We start from the raw sequence: 20594 nt of genomic DNA, 5'->3' as shown, positions 1-20594 counted from the left end.
TTAAAGTAAAATTATTTTAAAGCAACATTTAGGCCTTCGTTTATTGACCATTTCTTTTAAAACAGACCCCCCTCCTTTTAAAGTTAAATAATCCTTCATCTTGAAAGACAAGTAGGAATCCACCCCACCCCCCATCCTACCCCTACCCCTTGGGCGTAATTCAGGTTTTCACGGAATCGATGTTTGCGAATTGAGAGGGCAAAGTAATCGTGGTGGTGTACAGGACAAGTGCCAAAGAATGAGGCTGGACAGATGAACAAAGGCAAGACCACTGAATGCCAAATATAGAATTCATGTCCGAAACTAAAGGAAGAAGGACAGAGAAGGTGGCGATAACAAAATGCATCTGTCATGACACTATTGCAAGCATGAGGTGTAGACTCGCCAAAGAAATACTCCAGGACACCACTAACTTTATTTATCTTTATTGTTTTAAAGGGTCTCAATACGCATCTAGCTGCCCTGAGACTCATTATGTAGACCAGACTGGTCTTGAACTGATAGAGATCCACCTGCCTCTGTCTCATGAGTGCTGGGATTTAAGGCGTACCAACCGGCCCACTTGTAATTATTTCTATGAGTTTACTTTGACTCACCCCAAAAACCCAGCAAGTGGGATTCAAAATATTGAAGAACTGTCTATTCTAAAACTAAAAATGTAATATTTTCAGAAAACTTTTTTCAAATATGTTCCACAGTAACAAGAATGAAAAATGCTTAGCCTTTTATTATTTTTTAAACATGTTGTTACTCACTTCAATAAAGCGGTAAGAATAGTATTTATTATAGAAGGCAAGCTGGAGAAGAATTGGGAACCTACCTTTTTATTATCTAAAGACAACACCAATATTTCATTCAGAAAAAAATAATTCTAGCTAGATTGTGCCCCCTATGAGAAAGACAAAATATTAGAACTTAAAGTTATATAAAATAATCTCTTTATAATTTGAAGAAAAGCAAAGATCATTTAATCTACAGAGATTGACATACTATATAAAATTGAGAACACCTAGGAGTAAATTTTATTATAAAAGAGTAAAAGCAAACTATGAACTGGGAAATATTTTTAATATACACATCTATATAAAGTTCCCATTCCATACCATAAAAAGAATGACCACAAATCCAGACTTACTCTCTAAAGCAAACTGCTAAGAGAAAACGGGGCAAGAGACTGGATCAGGTAACACTGTATGCATAGAATGAAGCCAACTAGGTAATAAGCACAGGGAGAGATGCTTTACTCTCACCAATGATCAGAAACAAATGTAGCTAAATACCAAAAGGAAACATTGCTAAGCATTCATCGAGTGGTTAAAACTAAAGGCTTGACAATGTCACACTCTGGAAAAACCAGATGTAACATATGTGACATAGCTATGACCAGCACAAATCACAAGGCGCTGCCTAGGACACTGCAGAGATCACGCCCTCAGAAGGACCCTGAGTGAACCCTGGCTGGGCGTGGTGGTGCATGCCTTTAATCCCAGCACTTGAGAGGCAAAGGCGGGTGAATTTCTGAGTTCAAGGCCAGCCTGGTCTACAGAGTGAGTTCCAGGACAACCAGAGCTACACAGAGAAACCCTATCTTGATAAAACCCAAACCCAAAACTAAACAAACAAACAAAAAGAGTGAACCCTGAAAGCACAATGCAACATGGGAAAGGCACATACAACAATGGCGTCCACCTCTGCCAAAGCTTGCATCTCAGCATTCAGGATGTCTGATGTGCAGAGAATCCAGCTGTATATAGAATGCATGGGAATTAAGCTACAGTCAATTGGTGATCGCTGCTGAGCACAAGGAAAGAAGGAAGGGAGGATGGTGGCAGAACTGACCCTGAATGTAGAAAGATACAATGTTCCAAAAACTGTGGACCACCAACAAATCTCATTACATCCTTTTGTTCCACTAGTGCTCCTTTCTGGTATCAGCAAAGGCTTTACTCAGAACAGAAAGGCATGGAAAGAAAGGGGAGGAGAGACAGGGTCTTAGCTGACTTGATCTCCTAGCCTACCTTAAAGCCCCTAGCTCTCTTCTTGAGAAAAGCATACTTTTACCAGGTGAGCATGATGACTCTGGGTAACAATATTTGAAAAAAAAACAACATTAGTATACTTAAAATCATTCTGACAATATGTAAAATCTTAGTCACGTACATCTCCCGTCTGCCTTAGCAAACAGACTTGTAGCCTCCTGCCTTAGTGGCCAGACTTCTGTCTGTGTTTAAACTGTTCAAGGTGTAACCTAGAGCCAGAACCTGAGAGAGATTTCAAGATGATAGCATATGTGGACTGCATAAATGTAAGGTGTATGTACATAAGTTAGTAAAATCTTAGATTCAAGCCAGCTTCTCTTTGGGCTTTAGCCAGGGTTGAGCATGTATATATTAAAGAGCCTTTTAAAAAATTAATCTCTAATGTTACAGAGCAACTTCTCAGTGGAAAGAAATACTAATTCTAGAACAACACAATTAAAAAACACATATTATTTTTTTCAATTCTAAAACCAGTAAAGACTTTACATTTTTTTCTTTTTGCTTCCTTTCTCTTAATTTTTCTTTCTTCCTCCTGCATGTCCTCCTCCTCCTCCTCCTCTACCAATATTCCTCCTCTTCCTCCTCTTCCACAATATCTCACTGTGTACATATCTCTGGTTCACCTGGAGCACACTATGTAAACCATGCTGGCTGCAAACTCATGGCCATCTACCTACCTCTGCCTTTCTAAGTGCTGGTTTAAAGGCATGTGTTACCATACCCCGTTTACATCTTCTTTTAAACTTAAGGAGTCTTGTTGACAATTTGGCTTTAATGGGCACAATTGTGAAAGTTTGTAAGATTGGCAGAATATTGAAAAGAGCACCCTAGCTTTTACAGTCCAAAGCAAATTCTCTAGGCATGATTTTTCTCCAGTGTTCAATAAACATTAGAATACCCACACACTGGAGTTGCTAGAGTATTAAGTGTGATACCACATAAAGCACACATAAGTTAAGGGTAACTCTCCTGCTTCATTGGCTGCCATAGGGTAGGTAGGATTTGGTAACTATTGAGAATTTGAAGAGCTTATCAGAGGGAGGGAGGGAGGGAGGGAGGGAGGGAAAGAAGGGTGTGAAAAGAGAGAGAAGAATGAACATAGCCATCAAAAAATAGACTCCTATGGTATTCCAATTCCACTCTCGGATGGAGAGGTCCCGGTGACTTTAACATGGATACATTTGGAGATAAGAACTCTGAGAAAACTGAGCCGGAAGAGCAGCATAGGTTTGTACATCCATAGGCTTCAGTTCCTGTCTATAAAAAGCAGGTAGCGTTGATACTTAGGCCAAGGAGTCCTCCTGTGGTTGTGACTGCGTGGCATAAGAAACTGCATTTCTCCCTCTTTGCTGGAATTTCTGAAATGGCGGGATTGCCTTTGTCTTATACCACAGTTGAATCTGCCTCCAGAGGTGATATGTGCTGAGTCCTTAGGCAGTTTGAAGAAACGTGCATGACACTCGTGCCAGAATGACTAAGAACATGAGTAACACGTTGGAACTGTCAACCACACCCTCCTGATATTTAGTACAATCTCATGTTCCAAAACTGAACCCTGGAACTAATCCCTGAGGTACTGGGGGTGAGGGTGGGGAATGACCTCATAAACCTCTCCTGGGTCTTGTGACTCATTCTAATGAATCAGAAAACTTGAAGAGTGTGATGGTTACTTAACTATCAAGTCGATACTGTCACCTGGAACCAGGATCCAGAGCCTTACAATAGGAAGCCAGATGAGCACTGGTGTATAGGCACTAATTCATTGGTCTCCACTCCTTTTTTAAAAAAAAAAATAATTTTATGTGTACGGTTGTTTTGCCTACATATATGTCTGTGTACCAGGTGCATGCCCGATTTCTTTAGAAGTCAAAAGAGGCCTTCTAATTTCTTGGAAGTGGAGTTATGGATGTTGGTTTGCTGTCGTGTGATTGCTAGGAATCAGACCTGGGTCTCCTGGAGTAGCAAGCAGCTAGTGCTCTTGACCGTTGAGCCATGGTGTCTCTCTCTCTCTCTCTCTCTCTCTCTCTCTCTCTCTCTCTCTCTCTCTCTCTCTCCTCATGGCTGGAATGTAATGGAACTGGTGGCTTCAAGTCCCTGCTGCCTTTCCCACTCCAAAATGATGGACTGCGGCCCAGAATCGTGGGCTGAAATAAATCCTTTCTCTCCCGAATCTGCTTTCATCAGGGTGTTTTAATCCAGAAACAGGAAACAAAATGGAGACTGAGGGAACCTTACATGCATCCAAGCATACAATTGATGTCCTAGATTCCTTTGCGTTTAAAACTGGGCTACTGGCAGGCGGATTTCTGAGTTCGAGGCCAGCCTGGTCTACAAAGTGAGTGCCAGGACAGCCAGGGCTACACAGAGAAACCCTGTCTCGAAAAACCAAAANAAAAAAAAAAAAAAAAAAAAAAAAAAAAAAAAAAAAAAAACTGGGCTACTATTGAGCTACCGAGGTTTATCTAGCACACAGCTTGGAATCTGAAGATCGAAGATCGAGTAGCCATGTCTGTCCAGCCTCAGAACGCGACTGAGAAGTTACTTGAGAGCGTCAAGAGGCTTGTATGGAAGGGATCTTAACGCAAGAAAGAAGGCAGGCAACACGCTGAGGGAGCCGAGCCCTTCTTATCACAGCCGGCTCCCTTTGTAGAATGAAGCTCTCCTAGCTCATGACGTCATCCTTCTTCAAGCTTCGTTTTTCAATTGACAGCGGCAGGTAGTAATAGGACCGAGGCTGCCCAGAGGATGTGAGTGCCAATGCTGTGCAAGACATGGGTGGCATTGAGGAGAACCATTTGAGAGGTGTAAAGTGGCCCGATTGAGAGTAGGGTAAGAGAAAGTGGTGGTGAGACTACTCAACTCTATGAGGAAGAAAAATGCAGAACCCAAAAGACATTTTGTTTTGAAGGCCGAAAAATTAGTATCGTATTTATATTGTGATGGAGATGAGCCAGGCAAGTGAAGCAAAGTTAAAATCTCAGAGACAAACGACAACGGCTGTTCGCATTCCCTTCAGTTAGAAGGAAAGGGTTTTAGGATCCAGAGCGCTAGGAAAAGATGAGACTTATCTAGGGGACTAGACGGTTCACCTCTAGAAATGAGAAACACGTTTATTATGGCGTGGACAGGAAGCACTGAGAGTGCACGCTTGGCCACGTGGTTCCCAGCTGGTGTAGTGTAGTGACTTCACGCGATGGATTAAGTCATTGGAGGCGTGGCTTCGGAGGGTGTATCTTGCCCCCAATCTCCTTGCCTCATGCTGCATTAGAAGATCTGGTGATATGAACATTTTGAGTGTTTCTGTTATTGTTATGGTGAGGATATTAAACATTCCCTGACTGCCCATATACTAAAAGCTTGCTTGCCAGCCTACAGTGCTGATAGGCAACTAAACCGGAACCAGATGGGTCTTAATGCAAATAAATCAGATCCCTTGAAGGGAATTTTGGTACCCTGTCCCTGTCCCCCTCCCTCCCTCTCTCTCTCATTTCCTGCCGCCATGGATCACTTACGCTATGACACTTTGGCTTCACACAGACCTCAAAAGACATTGGGGTCAAGCAACCATGGACTGAAGTTCCGAGGTTGTGAACCAAACAACGTCTTCTTTTGAAGCTGCTCGGTGGGGCATTTTGTCAGAAAGCTAACACAACCACACATGGCGATTTCCTGTGCAGGCACACGTCTCGGGTTGCTTTTGTCTGGTCTAGAAAGTCAAAAAGAACCCTGTATCAATCTTCTCTCCCTCTGATGCTCAGCATGGTGGCATAGAGACCTTTTTAGGGGTGTAGCCTGATAAAACCGTAGTCGTTAGAATGAAGAGACTCAAGTTTTGCTCAAAGAGTTCTAACTTTGCCACTGTGGGTACTGAATGCCCAGGCACCATTGCTGACCGCCAGGGGGCGCTATTCCAAAGAGGAAGCTCTGAGAGGATTGATTGAAACAGGAGTTTGTTTTTCAGTGCCTGGTTATCGTACAATCTCCCACTTCATTTTCCTACCTCCTTTGTCAGTAGTATCCGTACCGTTCCTGCAGTGGGTCATTACAGCATAAACGGTAGAATACTTCAACACACCAACCAATGTTTCCTAAACTTCATGTTGCAAACTCGTAGAAGCACTGCGAGGAAAGAAAAGGAGACCTTAGTAAAACCAAGCGGCACGACGGCAGGGGTTGCCTTCTGCGGCAAGGATGAGCAGTTTGTTTACCCTGGTTTGGCCTGTTCGTTGTGGTTTTCTTTTTACGTCCATTTCGCCCGGCGTGTACACGTTTCTTTCCTTCCGTTTAAATTTATTTGGCAAAAACGTGTTTCTCGGTGAGCACGCATTTTTTTCCTGACGGGACAAAGAGAAACTTTTAAAAAAATGTAACGAAAACCTCTCAGATCCATCCTGGCCAGGAGGCCGCCCGTCCCACTGCAGCAGAGGGGTGGCGGCTTTCCCGGATTCCAGCCGCTGTCCCTCCGCCCTCATTTTCTTGGCTGGTCTCCTGGGTCATGACCCAAGACCGGGACGGACAGAACGGTTCGTAACAAGAGGACCTGGAGTGCGGCGCGCAGGGTCGAGGGACAGCGGCTAGGAGCAAGGGCAGCCCGGGTCTCGCAGGGGCATCCCTGGGGAGCGGCTCCCTACGTCACGTGGGGCCCGCCCTGCGACGGCGTGTTGCAAGCTCCGGGCAGCCGTCGTGGAGCTGAATTTCCGCGGTTGTGAAAGGCGGTGGCAGCGGCGACCTCCCTGCTTCTCTGCGTGGGGTCCGGGACTCCGCGATGGCCGGCCGGTGCGGGGCCCGTGGCGCTCTGTCGCCACAGTTGCTGCTCTTCGACCTGCCGCCCGCACTGCTGGGAGAGCTTTGCGGGATCCTGGACAGCTGCGATGGCCCGCTCGGCTGGCGGGGCCTGGGTGAGTGCGACTCAGACCTGTCGGTCCTCCCCCGCGAGGGACTCAGCAAACCCAGGGACCTGCCACTCACTCCCCTTCCCTCTCTGACAGTGGGGTACTGTTGTATCAAGTTAGGGGATCGGGTGCGTCAGATGTCAAGAAAGCATCCCGTGCTGGGAAGAGATTCTCGCTGCACTCGGTTTGCAGTGTGCGCATCAGTATGCAAATATTACCATATGCGGGGCATGGCTACTGGCTCTACAACCCCTACATCAGAGTTTTTTAATATTAAAACTTTTTTTTTTTGAGATGCCGCACAGTTGCTAGAGTGCTTACCTATGGATGTATGAAGCTGCATGTTCGATTCCCTAGCTTGGAATAAAACAGACAGTGGTAGTGCCAGCCTTTGAGAGGTAGAAGTAGACAGGACAGAGGTTCAAGAGCATCCTCTCTTTGTAGAGAGTTCCAAGCTGGCTTGGGCAACATGAGACCCCATCTCAAAAACAAAAAGCAAACCTTCTTTCCTTCCTTCCTTCTTTCCTTCCTTCCTCTCTCTCTCTCTCTCTCTCTCTCTCTCTTTCTCTCTTTCTTCCTTCCTTTCTTTCTTTCTTTCTTTCTTTCTTTTCTCCTTTCCTTCTTTCTTTCTTCCTTCCTTTCTCTCTTTTAGAACTTTAAGATATCTGTTCTTTGGTGTTTTTTTTTGTGTGTGTATCCTACACTCCTGTGGCATCTAGAGGACAACTTCCAGGAATCAGTTCTCTCCTTCCACCACGGGATCCTGGGACAGAACTCAGATGGCCAGGCATGCATAACCCACTTCGCTGTTTCCAATAAGTCTCCAATAATCTACAAGGGAAATGCTACTGTTTGCAGTGGATGTGATTTCCACTTTTCTTAATTAAATATATTTTGCTTATTTGCCAAATCTACTGCAATGAAATTGTAAAGAAAGCCTCTTCATGTTAATCTAGAAAGTCATCTTCGAAAATCCATTTTATGCAGATTTGGTAAACTGAGCAACTACATATTGTAAAGTGGTGATATAGTAACAAAAAAGCTCAGGCAAAGACTAGGCTTTGTTAAGTACAAGTGTTCTCTTTGGAGTTAGATGATGACTCATGCTGTTGTAGTTAGTGTTACTTGAAAATAAACATGAGTATTTTAAAGCAGCTTTATCTAAAATAGTGGGGTTTTTTTTCTTTGTGGTTGGCAAACAATATGTTTATAATTTCTGAAACTGTAACAGTTGTGTAAAAATGGTTTAGAGAATTGGGCTAAGGGTAATTGTTCAGTAGTAGGCTGCTTTCTTCAAATGAGGAAAGTCCTTGGCTCCATCCCTGGCTCCTAAACAACTTATTCAGTGAACATCTCAGAAAAGGCTACTTGGAATCAAGTCTTCCCAACTTCAGGAAGACGAAGCTGTTTCCATTTCCAGCCTTCATTTGAGAGAGAAGATTCCTCTCCTGTCAGATTGTTCCCTATTCAAGCTAGATCATGGCATAGTGAGTACTTGTGTCTATAAACTTACTAAGATTACTGCATTTTTTATATATCTGTTTTATTGGATATTTTCTTTATTTACATTTCAAATGTTATCCTCTTTCCCGGTCCTCCCCCACCCCCGAAATCCCTTTTCCTCTCCCCCCTCCTCCTGCTTCTATGAGGGTGTTCCTCCACCCACCCACCCACCCACCCACCCACTTCCACCATCTATGAGGACATCTATAGAACCTTCACAGGACCAAGGACCTCTCCTCCCATTGATGCCTGACAAGGCCATCCTCTGCTACATATGCAGCTGGAACTATGTGTACTCCTTGGTTGGTAGCTTAGTTCCTGGAAGCTCTGGGGCTGGGGAGAGGGAGTCTGGTTGGTTGATATTGTTGTTCTTTCTATGGGGTTGCAAACCCCTTCAGCTCCTTCAGTTCTTTCTCTAACTCCTCCATTGGGGACCCTGTGCTCAGTCCAATGGTTGGCTGTGAGCATCTGCCTCTGTATTTGTAAGGCTACTGCATTTTCAAGAACAATATTTTTGGTCCAGTGCTCAAGTGCAGATAGGGCCAGATCGTGTCATAGATGAATGAAGCCAGTGGGTGAGGGTCATGAATTCGGAAGAGCATGCGTCCTATTTAAAGGGAGCTATCGACACATCAGGACCTGGTTCCTGCTGCCTTTCAGGAAGCCCAGCTCCGTTAACTGGCTTCTTTTCTCTCACCTCCTGTCTTTCTCTATAGCACTAAATGACAAATACTTATGCCTCATAACCCCCCCCACACACACACACACACTTGTGAGTCAGATGTTGAAATCATTGCAAGTGATTCTACAGATAAGGACACTGGGCTACAAATTGTTTAAGTAAACTGCAGTTCATACAGTAGGAAGTGGCAGAGCCGGGACTTGAACTAAGGAAGTCTGTATCCAAGCATCATGCTTTTAACTACAAGCCACACTGCACACCTCCCCCAACTGCTATATTGCTTTCTTAGTGCATCTCACAGGCCCCTAAGACTGTAGCATTTCTGGCTTGAAAAAAAAAAAACCAAAAACAATTCAGTGTGCTGTTTATATACACAACTCTATTTTGCCCTTGTGGAAATAAATGAAGATACTCTATTCAAGTATGAGCCAGGGATATCTAGGTGGTCTGTGCAGCTAGGTGGGAGATTTTAAATTTGGGAGATAAAAATGGAGGCTTTACAACTAAGTGGGAGATTTTAGGCGTACATAGTTGGCTGTCTCTAGTTGGAGTAAAAATCTAGGCACCTATGGGTTCCCAATCAAGTCTTGGCAGTATAGGGCAAATGGCTGCGGGCTCCCTGGACTCACTGTCACAGGTAATTTTGGGATGCTTACTGGAGATAGCAGGTTGATTTCTTAGGTTCAAATTGATGCATGTTGTGGACCAAAACTCTCTCTCTATGGAGTATGGATATAATGCGTTTGCATAGTGATTCTCCTGGGGTTTACTCTTAATGTAGCTGTAACTGCCTGGGCAAGTGAGTGGCACCCTGGGCACCTCCCGTGCCTTGCTCGGATGAGGACAGAAAAGGAGGAGGTGCAGAAGGGGAAGTTAGGTCTGTGAGACAACAGGGAAGAAAGATGGAGGACTGAGCCTCGAAGCTGTGCTGAGATCTGAAGGAGTAGCTGAGCAAACTCTTATATGGGAGGCTCTGAGTTTGATGCCCTAGTACACGTGCATGTAAATGTGCATTGAGACAAAGCACACGGTCATGTGCATGTGCACTTGTGCGCTTGCGTGCGCACACACACACACACACACTCATGGGTGGGCAGTCTTTTTATGCACAAAGCAAGTGAGAATCTGAAGATACAGAGGGCCCCCGATTTCAAATGGAAAACAATTATTGTAATGATGGGGACCCTGTCCTAGGCTGATCATGATTTCTGAGGACAGTGACGAGGTGATTGGGCTACATTAGCAAAAACAGTTCAGACACAGGTGAGTCTCATAGCTGCCTCTGTGATGGGTTAAGTGTGTGTGGGATCAAGTAGCCTATTTGCTCACCTGCTAGCATCACCCACGCAAGACTTTTAATATACACACGCTTTGGTCTCTCTCCTGGAGCAGCTGATTCATACGTGTGGGTGGAAAGCCTAGCACACTGCATAGACCAGATTCCTCAAAGCACTTTGGTTGAGTGTTGTTATCAAAGTTAGTATAATTTCGAGATGGTACCTGGTCGATGGCGGTGACTGCTTGCTTTGCAGTCATCGTGACGTCATAATGGACACACAGAGCCTCTTGGAAGCATTCATTTATTTCATTACCATAGACTGCCAGTTAAAGTAGATCAAGGACAATTCACAGAGGCAAACCTCTCCACACCTAAGATATTCCTGGGAAAACTTGTATTGTTATTGTGTTATAGATTCTATGCAAGACTGTATCCTTTTTTTTTTTTTCTCTTTTAAAATGAAATAAGGAGCAGGAGGTGTGCCTCAGTGGTCGAGAGTGTGTAGTGCTCTTCCAGAGGACCTGGTAACTATTTCAGGTGACTCACAACCACCTGTAATGACCTGAAGTCCCCTGCCTCTGTTCTTCCTGTGTACCTGTGCTCCTGTGTACATAACCCCCAACATGTCCACATAGTTAATATTATTTAAAAAAAAAACTTTAAAAGTAAATAGATTATGCAAAATAGTCACTTAAAAATAAACAAATCGCATTTGAATATCTAATAAAGGTCTTCAATAAGAACAGTGATACTAACAGCTACCACTCTCAAGCATTTGCTGTCGCCTGGCCCTGTACTAAGTACTTTACATAGACTATCTCATGTACCTACTGTAAAAGTGAGACCCCATTCCCATTTTATTGATAGAAAAAAGAATGGATTGCTGGGGAGTCTAAGTGACTTGCCTTGAGGGAACTTAGCGACCAGCAGGGACTCTGGTGAGATGATCGCACTTCTGAACTCATCTTTTCCTCCCCTTTTAGTTTCAAAAATCGAATGGTTTTACCTCTTAACACAGCTTTATGTGGGGACTGGAGAGATGGCTCAGTGGTTAACAGCACTGGCTTCTCTTCCAGAGGTCCTGAGTCCAATTCCCAGCAACCATGTGGTGGCTCACAACCATCTGTAAAGGGATTGGATTTCCTCTTCGGGTGTGTCTGAAGTCAGCTACAGTGTACTCACATACACTAAATAAATAAATAAATAAATAAATATTTTTTTAAAAACCAAACAGCTTTATGCTTGTGGTAAGGGTACAGGAGATGATAGAGAGTTCCCATGTATCCTCTGCATAGAAGTTCTACCACGAAATCTGGGCCCAGAATCTCCCATTACTAGTATTTCACATGAGCATGGTATGTGTGTTACAACCCTGACATGTAATCATTTGACTGAAGTCCATATTCCGTTCACACTCCTTTCATTTTTTTCCCAGACTCCCAATCCTCTTTTGGACTCCATCCCAGCCCTCCCCCTGAGTCACCACGTCACAATTCCGCACACACACTCTTTCTCTTTTGAACTGTCTCATCTCAGGCTGGTTTTGGATGATCTTGACAGTTCTGAGGCGCGCTTAGTGCTTGTTTTAGTCAGAGTTTCTATTCCTGCACAAAACACCATGACCAAGAAGCAAGTTGGGCAGGAAAGGGTTTATTCAGCTTACACTTCCACATTGCTGTTCATCACCAAGGAAGTCAGGACTGGAACTCAAGCAGGTCAGGAAGCAGGAGCTGATGCAGAGGTCATGGAGGGATGTTACTTACTGGCTTGCTTTCCCTGGCTTGCTCAGCTTGCTTTCTTATAGAACACAGGACCACCAGCCCAGGGATGGCACCACCCATAATGGGCCCTCCCTCAACCCCATCACTAATTGAGAAAATGCCTTACAGCTGGATCTCATGGAGGCATTTCCTCAATGGAGGGCTCCTTTCTCTGTGATAACTGCAGCTTGTGTCAAGTTGACACACAAAACCAGCCAGTACAGTGCTCCTCGATTGAGATTTATCGGTGCCTTAATCATTATTACAGTAAGGTTATGAGTCTGGGGGGATAAAAATCACAGAGGTAAACGGCCATTTTCAGCACAGCTTAACAAGGGTCTATACTCCTGCTTCCTGGCCCTGGCATTCCCCTATGCTGGGGCATAGAACCTTCACAGGACCAAGAGCCTCTCTTCCCATTGATGACCAGCAAGGCCATCCTCTACTACATATGCAGCTAGAGCCATGAGTCCCACCATGTGTTTTCTTTGGTTGGTGGTTTAGTCCCAGGGAGCTCTAGAGGTACTGGTTAGTTCATATTGTTGTTCCTCCTATGGGGCTGCAAACCCCTTCAGCTCCTTGGGTCCTTTCTCTAGCTCCTCCACTGGGGGACCTTGTGCTCCGTCCAATGGATGGCTGTGAGCATCCACTTCTTTGTCAGGCACTGGCACTGGCAGAGCCTCTCAGGAGTCAGCTATACCAGGCTCCTGTCAGCAAGCTCTTGTTGGCATCTGCAATAGTGTCTGGTTTTGGTGGTTGTTTATGGGATGGATCCCCAGGTGGGGCAGTCTCTGGATGGTCATTCCTTCGGGTCCATACTTCTGATGCATCTCTGCCTGCATTTACCATGACGAAGGCAGTGTCTGTTGGGTACCCACATTATAAAACCTCTCTTTCTCCTCCTCTTTCCACATTGTCCCTTTCAGAAGGAGGTGCTGCGTGTTCTCTTTCCTTCAGGAGCAGCCAAGCATCCCCTCCTGAAGACAGAACAAAGCCTTTGACCTCAGTGTCATGTCTCACATCTTAAAACTTCTTTTTAAAAGATTTATTTATCTATTTTATGTATATGAGGACACTGTAGCTATACAGATGGTTGTGAGCCTTCATGTGGTTGTTGGAAACTGAATTTTTAGGACCTCTGCTCTCTCCGGTCAACTCTGCTCGCTCAGTCCCTGCTTACTCCAGCCCCAAGATATATATATATATATATATATATATATATATATATATATACTGCTGACTTCAGACTCACCAGAAGAGGGCATGTGGTTGTGAGCCACCGTGTGGTTGCTGGGAATTGAACTCAGGACCTTTGGAAGAGCAGTCAGTGCTGCTAACCACTGAGCCATCTCGCCACACCTTACGAAGCTTTTGCTAGATCGTACTTCAACTCAAAGCTACCAGCCCATTTGTCCCTTCTCCCTCAGAAGGGCTCTACATGGTCTACTGCCTTTATCCTCTCTGGAACCTTCTCTGCTTTGGCTTCCATCTCTCCCTGGTCCTGTTGCCACTCCTCCCTAGCGTGGGAGAAGGCGGTGCTCATTTCCCAGGCTCCATATTCTTTGACACAACGGACTGTCCTTTCTCCACAGAGCGCTCTGAGTTTCTAGAGCCACATGCCAGTCTTCTTTTCCTCCCTTTGTGACAGATGGTTCTCTATCGTTTGTGGTGCCTCTGGGCGAATCCATGGCTCACTCTCTACCAAAATCTATTAAGATGTCGCTAACTCCCAACTGTCTCACCTGGGTCTTTATTAAATGTCGGCTCCACCCTTCTATTCACCTACTGGATAGATGTCTTCAACTTAACACTCAAAGATTGTCTCTCCTCCACCCTACCCCCCCCCAAAGCATTCCCATTTTAATGAATAGCAACCCCCACCTTTCATTTATTTAGGCCAAAAGATTAATATTTTGTAACTTCTCCATTTCCTCACCACCCCCTCTCACCCCCAAACCACATCCCGTCTCTAAGCAACTGATATGTTGTTGGTTTGTGCAGTTTTGATCTAACTAGTAATATAACCACTTACCGCAGCCACCACAGCCTCTGTCATTTACCTGGGTCAGGTGGCTGTCTTGAGTCAGATTCCTTGGTGTTTCTCAGATCCTTTTTCAGAACAGCTGTCCGTGAGCCTTTTACACATGCAACTAATGCCTCTTCAATCCTAACCCTGTGGTAGTTCTCTACTTCACCTTGGGTGAACCTGCAGCTCCTCCGTAAATCCTCTTCCCCGTCTCTCTTCAATGGTGACTCTTTGTTTCTTGAGCATACAGGGCAGTTGTCCTGTGGACAACCTCGAGGTATCTCTCTTCACCTGCTCTGTGCTTCGGCTGCCCCTGGCTGCTTCTTGGACTCCCAAGCCAGGCCGTAGTGGCGCACGCCTTTGATTCCAGCACTCGGGAGGCAGAGGCGGGCAGATCGCTGTGAGTTTAAGGCTAGCCTCGTCGACAGAGTGAGTTCTAGAACAGCCAGGGCTCCCCAGAGAAACCCCGTAAACTCGAGCCTCCCTTACGCTCTTTTCTTCCCTTTTACTCTCATCTCTTCCACGTCTCGCTTCATTGTCCATCCAGAAATACGCTTCATAGTAATGGTCCTTCTTGACTGTCAACCTGATTGGATTGGGAAGCACCTTAGGGCACGGAATAAAGGGCTGGAGTCAGACATTTCGTCTCCTTATACTCCTAGGCAGCCCTGAACAGAGCTGCCGGGCTCACCACACCCTACCCCAGGGTTCTCAGCCTCCCTAAAGCTGCGACCCTTGAATACAGTTTCTCATGTTGCAGTGAGCCCCAACCATAAATTATTTTCTTGGCTAACTTCATAGCTGTAAATTTACTACTGTTATGAACCAAAATGTAAACCTTTGTGTTTTCCTATGGATTCCGGCGCCAGAACTCCCAAAGGGGTCGCGACCCACAGGTTGAGAACCACTGCCCTAAACAGCGCTAGCCTGAAATCTCTGAGCCTGTGAGCCCAACAGGTTTCCTCTCCTTAGGTTATTTTGCTCAGATTCTTTGTCATAACATCACAGAGTCTGAGCAGCACAGCCCAGGCAAGGCAACTATTCCGGTTTTTTGTTTGTTTATGTTTTTAATTTGTCTTATCTCACACGGTGTCTCTCTTAGCATTTAACACAAGAGCTGGAAGGGAACATTCTGTTGTGTGTCCAAAACCGAGTCGATGGGATCATTTTTAAACAAGTAAAATCCTTACTAGGTAAAACGTTCAACGAAGACGGTGCTAGAATGGTACTGTTACCGGCTCCAGAAGATTTTCCAAGTTAGTCTAGAGCAAACTTACATAAAAGTCGTAAGGAAGACCAGCACAGGAAAGCCGTGTGGGAAAGCAGCATTGGTCATTATCAGTCAATGACATTACACAGAGTTAGTTGTTCGGGACCTTGCTCTGTAGACCAGGCTGGCCTCAAACTCAGAGATCCTCCTGCTGCTGCCTTAGGAGTGCTGACATTAAAGGTGTGCACCACGTTGCCTGGCTAATGTTACTCAGACTCTAAATTTCAGGTTGACATGCTAATGTGAGGGTGGCTTCTTCTCCTGTGAGCACCCAAGGGCGGCTACCTTCAAGTCCCTATGTGGGTCTAGCAAAACCTACAGGTGGAGAGACATTTGTGGTGGTGACAATCCTACTCAGATACAAAATAAAAAGTGCACATGTGCTTATGTGTAGATAAGGACTATTTCTTACAAAATTGATACACTCGTGTTGACACTGTCTGGTATGAGAAATGTATAGGTAACTGACACATTGGGATTTTGTTTTTATTGCTTGGGGATTTAAAAAGATTCTAAGACTGGCTGTTCTTGCTGTTGCCGAAACCAAACCTATTTCTTTGTGTGTTTTGTAGAAAACCTGAAAAGAAGCCTCTTTGTTTTCCCATTAGGTTGCCTAAAAACAAACATTGAGATCACTATCTTAACTTCGTAAGGCTTTGGCAAGCGGTTGCATGCAAATACAGAGATTGCAAACTGGGGTGTGTTGCGTTATTCTAAAAAAACCCCTCCAGAGACATATTTGCATATGGAGACATGATTTCTGTAACTGAATTCCCCAGTGGTTAGCACTATCTAGACAATTCTGCCTGCTCAAAATGGCCTGCCGCGACCTTGGAGCATCTAGTGATACTTATACTCCAGGTAAATAGAGTTATCGACTTCTCAGGCCCATCCTTGTGACTTATATTGTACCCAGGTCCCTTTCAGAAAGATCTGTCTTCTGTCTTAGTCAGAGTCCTCTGGAGTCACAGAACTTAAGGAATGCCTCTATAGATTAAGGGAAATCAGCTGGATGCGTTACAGTCTGCAGTCCAGCTAACCCAACAATGGGCAGCTGTGAAGGGAAAGGCCAAGAATCTAGTCGCTAACGGCTCAGTCCCAGGAGGCTAGGTGTTTCCGCTGGCCTTCTGTCTAAGCTGGAATCCTGAAGGAGTAGGTTCCAATAGGTGTGTTAGCAAATAAGTAAAGCGGGCAAAGATAAAGAAAGCCTTCCTTTCCCGTTGTTCTCATGTAGGCCTCCAGCAGAAGGTATGGCCCAGATTAGAGGTGTGCACCCCCCGTTCCTGGACCTAAGTTGTTGTTTACTTGGATCTTGCTCTGTCCCAGGCTGGCCTTGAACTCATTGATCTGCTGGTCTCTGTCTCCTGGGATTAAAGGTTTGTACGACCTTGCCTGCTGGGCCTAAGCTTTTCATGGCCACTATCCTTCAAAATCTGCATCCAAAGCCTGTGTCTTCCAAAGCCTCAAGCTCTGGATCACAAGCGAGCCTTCTATTTCTGGATTGTTGTTCCCACCGGATACAGTTAAGTTGACCACTGGGTACAGCCATCACACCTTCCAAGACAATGGTTTTCAACAAGTACGGCCCATTTTTCTTACTTTATATTTTTAATTTAGAACGCTCTTTAACAACACATTTAAGCATCAGGAATTTTCCTCTTTGATTTTTTGATTTTGATTTATGAAGCAATAAAGTCCTACATTCGGAAGAGAAGGAAGGAAGTATTGGGGGAAAGCAAGATTGCAGAATGTAGCTAACTTACCAAGAGTTTGCATTCCTGTTGCAACAAATCCGAGTTATTGTTTTATAGAATTGGATTTAAATGAATTATACATTTTACGGTTGTGGATAATTAGTCTTTCTTTAGTGGTGTTTCTATTCAAAATTCATTATCTTTAGGGAAAAGCTATTAACGTTGCACCATGAATCACCGGTAAGAGAAAGAGAAAACATATTTAATTTCTAGTCCTGGAAGCAATTCATGCATGCAGGCAGGCAGGCAGTATTGATTCGAACAGCGTTGCTAGTCTCTTACCAAGAACTCCTACAGAAAAAAACTTCCTCCCTAATCTAGCTCTCCTTACACTCTGCCCAGCTCAGTGTTATGTAGCTGAAACATACCAGTTCACTCACACCTCAGCTGAGTCTTGGGTGCATATTTTAAGGAAGGAAGGGCTGCTTGGCAGGAGGGAAGAGCCCAGGGTCACGCTCTGATGCCCTTTTAAAACGGAAATCTAGCAGTTTTTAGAAAGAAAGAAAGAAAGAAAGAAAGAAAGAAAGAAAGAAAGAAAAAAGAGGAAGGGAAATGAGGATTGGAACCTAGGAAAGCCGGTGTCTCTGGGCTTTGGAAAGTTAGCCGGTTTCCTTAATCCCTGTGCGTTGTTTCTTTGCTCTTTGTGAGAACTTTGAGCCATAAAACAATGCGTAGTCTCTGTGTGTACAGCTGGAGCTACCAACTGCTACTTTCTAGACATTTGAGGTCAGTCTCGTTGCTGGTGGGATAAATTCTCAAATTCTCGTGCCTGTACTCAGGGTTTCTTGCATTGTCATTTGGCAAAAGTGAATTGAACATCGTCGGTACTGGCATGTGACATACTAAGGTGATGAAAACTTTCCTGGGCCGCTTCTCTCTGAACCCAAGTTCTAAGCGTTCCCTTTTCTTTACTCGGTGACACTTCCTCCTTTGTGAACTTTGTGGGTTTCCTTCCCACAGACCTTGTCTTCATCCCTCAGTCTGAGCTAACCTCGCCCTAGCTGCTCCTGCTTCGAGGCTGGCACTCACTTCCCATCCCTTCCCTGACTGCAGTGGCTCAAGGCAGGGTCTTTCTTTCTCTGTCCCCTGAAAATTATGCCCTTGGCCATATCCCTAAGATGTAAAGTACAAGGGAACCAACCTTATTTATTTAAAGAAAAAATGCAAAACCTGTCATCAGTTTTAGAAATAACATTATTAATTTGTGTGGTGCGCTATGCCCAATACCCTGAAAATGGTAATAATTAGAAAATTAACTTTCTAATGGCTGAAGAAAAACCCCACACACTGGGAGCACTTTCCTTGGAATGTTACTCTGAGAGTAGAAAGTTTTCTAAAGAAGACAAGTAGTTCTTTCGCTTTAGGGGTTTTGTTGTTGTTGTTGTTGTTGTTTATTCTTGTTCAGTATTAGGTTCTTATCCCAGGGTCTTGAGCATGGTGATTTATCTGCCACTGACCACCATCAAAAAACAAAGGGGATTTTGAAGTCAGTGCTCATTACAATCTTAAAAGCAGACAGAGAAAGTGCAGACAAATTGTGTAAACATTTTAGTTAGGTAGCAGTTTGAAATCATTCGTAGTCCATGACTCACTGAAGTTGCCGTGTGTGCTAATGGCAGAGCTGCCACTAAACACTCATCTTCCTGTGGGAACCCAAGGTACATAGTCATGCTCCATTTTGATGGGAGACTATTGTCCCTGGAAGTCGGGAACTGTGTGTACAGAGTTTGCAGTTGATTTGTCATGTTTTCCAATGGAAATTCCCCTGGGCAGCATCCACTGGCTAATGCCTCTTTAAGAATGAGCACTTATTTAGAAATAATAATTGCTTTAAACTAAATCAGGGTTCCTGAAACTCCCTGTGTAGAGATCCATCCCTGGTGTCTCCATCTTTATTTAGGAACCTGTTCCCCTGCTCCATTCCTACTTGGTGCCTACAGTTACTATAATAAATGGCACAATGAAGAGAAGAACGGTGTTTAAATGACAGTAATTTGCTCTTAAGAGCTTGTCGAGATAGCTAAGTAAACTATTGAGGAAAACCATGCTTTAACCAAAAGGAAAGATGAGTTTGATGTAGGATTAACAGCAGTGGCCACCTCTATGTAAACATAAGGACCACACAGTGCAGCGGCAAAGGCATCTCCTGCAGGATGACCTAATTGAGGACTACCTGAGAGACCAAGAGTTGCTGACATAGACAATGCCAGTGTTGAGAAGAGATACTTTCTTGGGACCAATAGGGCATGGGTGGAGGGTGTTAAAGGAGCTTGCAGCAGCACTCAGATGAGCTTGCTGCAGTGTTTCTCACCTGCTTCCAGATCTGTGTCTTTGATTCCAAGCCATCTCACCTCCAACCCCCAAGGGCAGGTAGGGTCAGGTGGTGAGCTGTCCAGGGCACAGGCAACAGTTTGAGAAAGAGACAAATTACCCATCAGTTTCTTTTCTTTTTTAAAAATATTTATTTATTTTATGTCTATGAGTACATAAGAGTCGCTCTCTTCAGACACACCAGAGGAGGGCATCAGATCCCATTACAGGTGGTTGTGAGCCACCATGTGGTTGCTGGGAATTGAACTCTGGAAAAGCAGTCAGTGCTCTTAACCGCTGAGCCATCTCTCCAGCCCCACCCATCAGTTTCTTTATGTGAGACAGCATTGAATTTGCCTATAAAACACATAGTCCTCTCATACACTTTACACCCGTTTTGTAGATTATTAATAATACACAAGTCAACATAAATAAGTAAACACTCATGCTGTATGATTTAGGGACAGAAGTAAGAACACAGCTGAGCATGTTTAATGCTGATTTTGATTGTAGGGTCAGGGATGAAACCCTGGGCCTTGGCAAAGCAGGTAGACACTACCACTGGCTTATATCCCCAGCTCCTGGTAGAATTAAAAATTTTTATATGAGAATTTCATAATGCATATAATGTGTCTTCTTTTTATGAACGCATCCCAAATTTCCTCCCTTCCAATTTCTTCCCTAGCCTCCCCATCCCGAGTCCCCCCAAACTTCGTGAGATCTTATCTCTAAACTGGATGAGTGCCTTCATTGAGGCCAGTGTGTAGCTAGGTGAAGGGCCATCTACTGGTGGCTTCTGGGGGCCGTGTGCGTGCTTCCCTGAATTCATCCCTCTCTCATACCTCCTTGGCTAGATGTGGAGCTCTGCCAGTCTCCCCCCCCCCCCCCAATCCCTGTTGGGAGTTGATCTGGCTTGATCTTGTACAAGTCTTGTGCATGCAGTTACAGCCACTCTAAATTCCTATGTTCAGCTTCCTTGTTGTGTTTGGACGATACTGGTTCACTACAGTTATCCGCTCAGTCTGGCTCTTACCGTCTCTCCACCCCTTTTTCTGTGAAGATCCCTGAACCTTGGGGGG

General features: G+C 44.6%; 1 protein-coding gene and 1 long non-coding RNA gene across 2 annotated transcripts in view; one reads left to right on the top strand and one right to left on the bottom strand.

Moving 5' to 3' along the window:
* Positions 1-5123: 5123 nt before the first annotated feature.
* LOC115032118 lies at positions 5124-6641 on the bottom strand. Its single transcript, XR_003837751.1, has 5 exons — positions 6580-6641; positions 6248-6373; positions 6064-6158; positions 5552-5745; positions 5124-5312 (listed from the first exon to the last, which is right to left on the bottom strand). It is a non-coding gene; the product is annotated as an uncharacterized LOC115032118 (long non-coding RNA).
* Positions 6642-6667: 26 nt separating this feature from the next.
* Irak3 (interleukin 1 receptor associated kinase 3) overlaps positions 6668-20594 on the top strand; it is a 52185-nt gene continuing 38258 nt past the window's right edge. Inside the window, exon 1 of the mRNA XM_021174672.2 lies at positions 6668-6937. Within this exon, the coding sequence (XP_021030331.1) occupies positions 6805-6937 (133 nt within the window). The 5' untranslated portion in view covers positions 6668-6804. The remainder of the gene's footprint in view (positions 6938-20594) is intronic.

This window comes from Mus caroli, chromosome 10, assembly GCF_900094665.2.
Source record: "Mus caroli chromosome 10, CAROLI_EIJ_v1.1, whole genome shotgun sequence".
Classification (NCBI taxonomy): Eukaryota; Metazoa; Chordata; class Mammalia; order Rodentia; family Muridae; genus Mus; species Mus caroli.
Note: the sequence above shows the minus strand (reverse complement) of the source record. Positions and strands in the feature narration are given on the sequence as shown.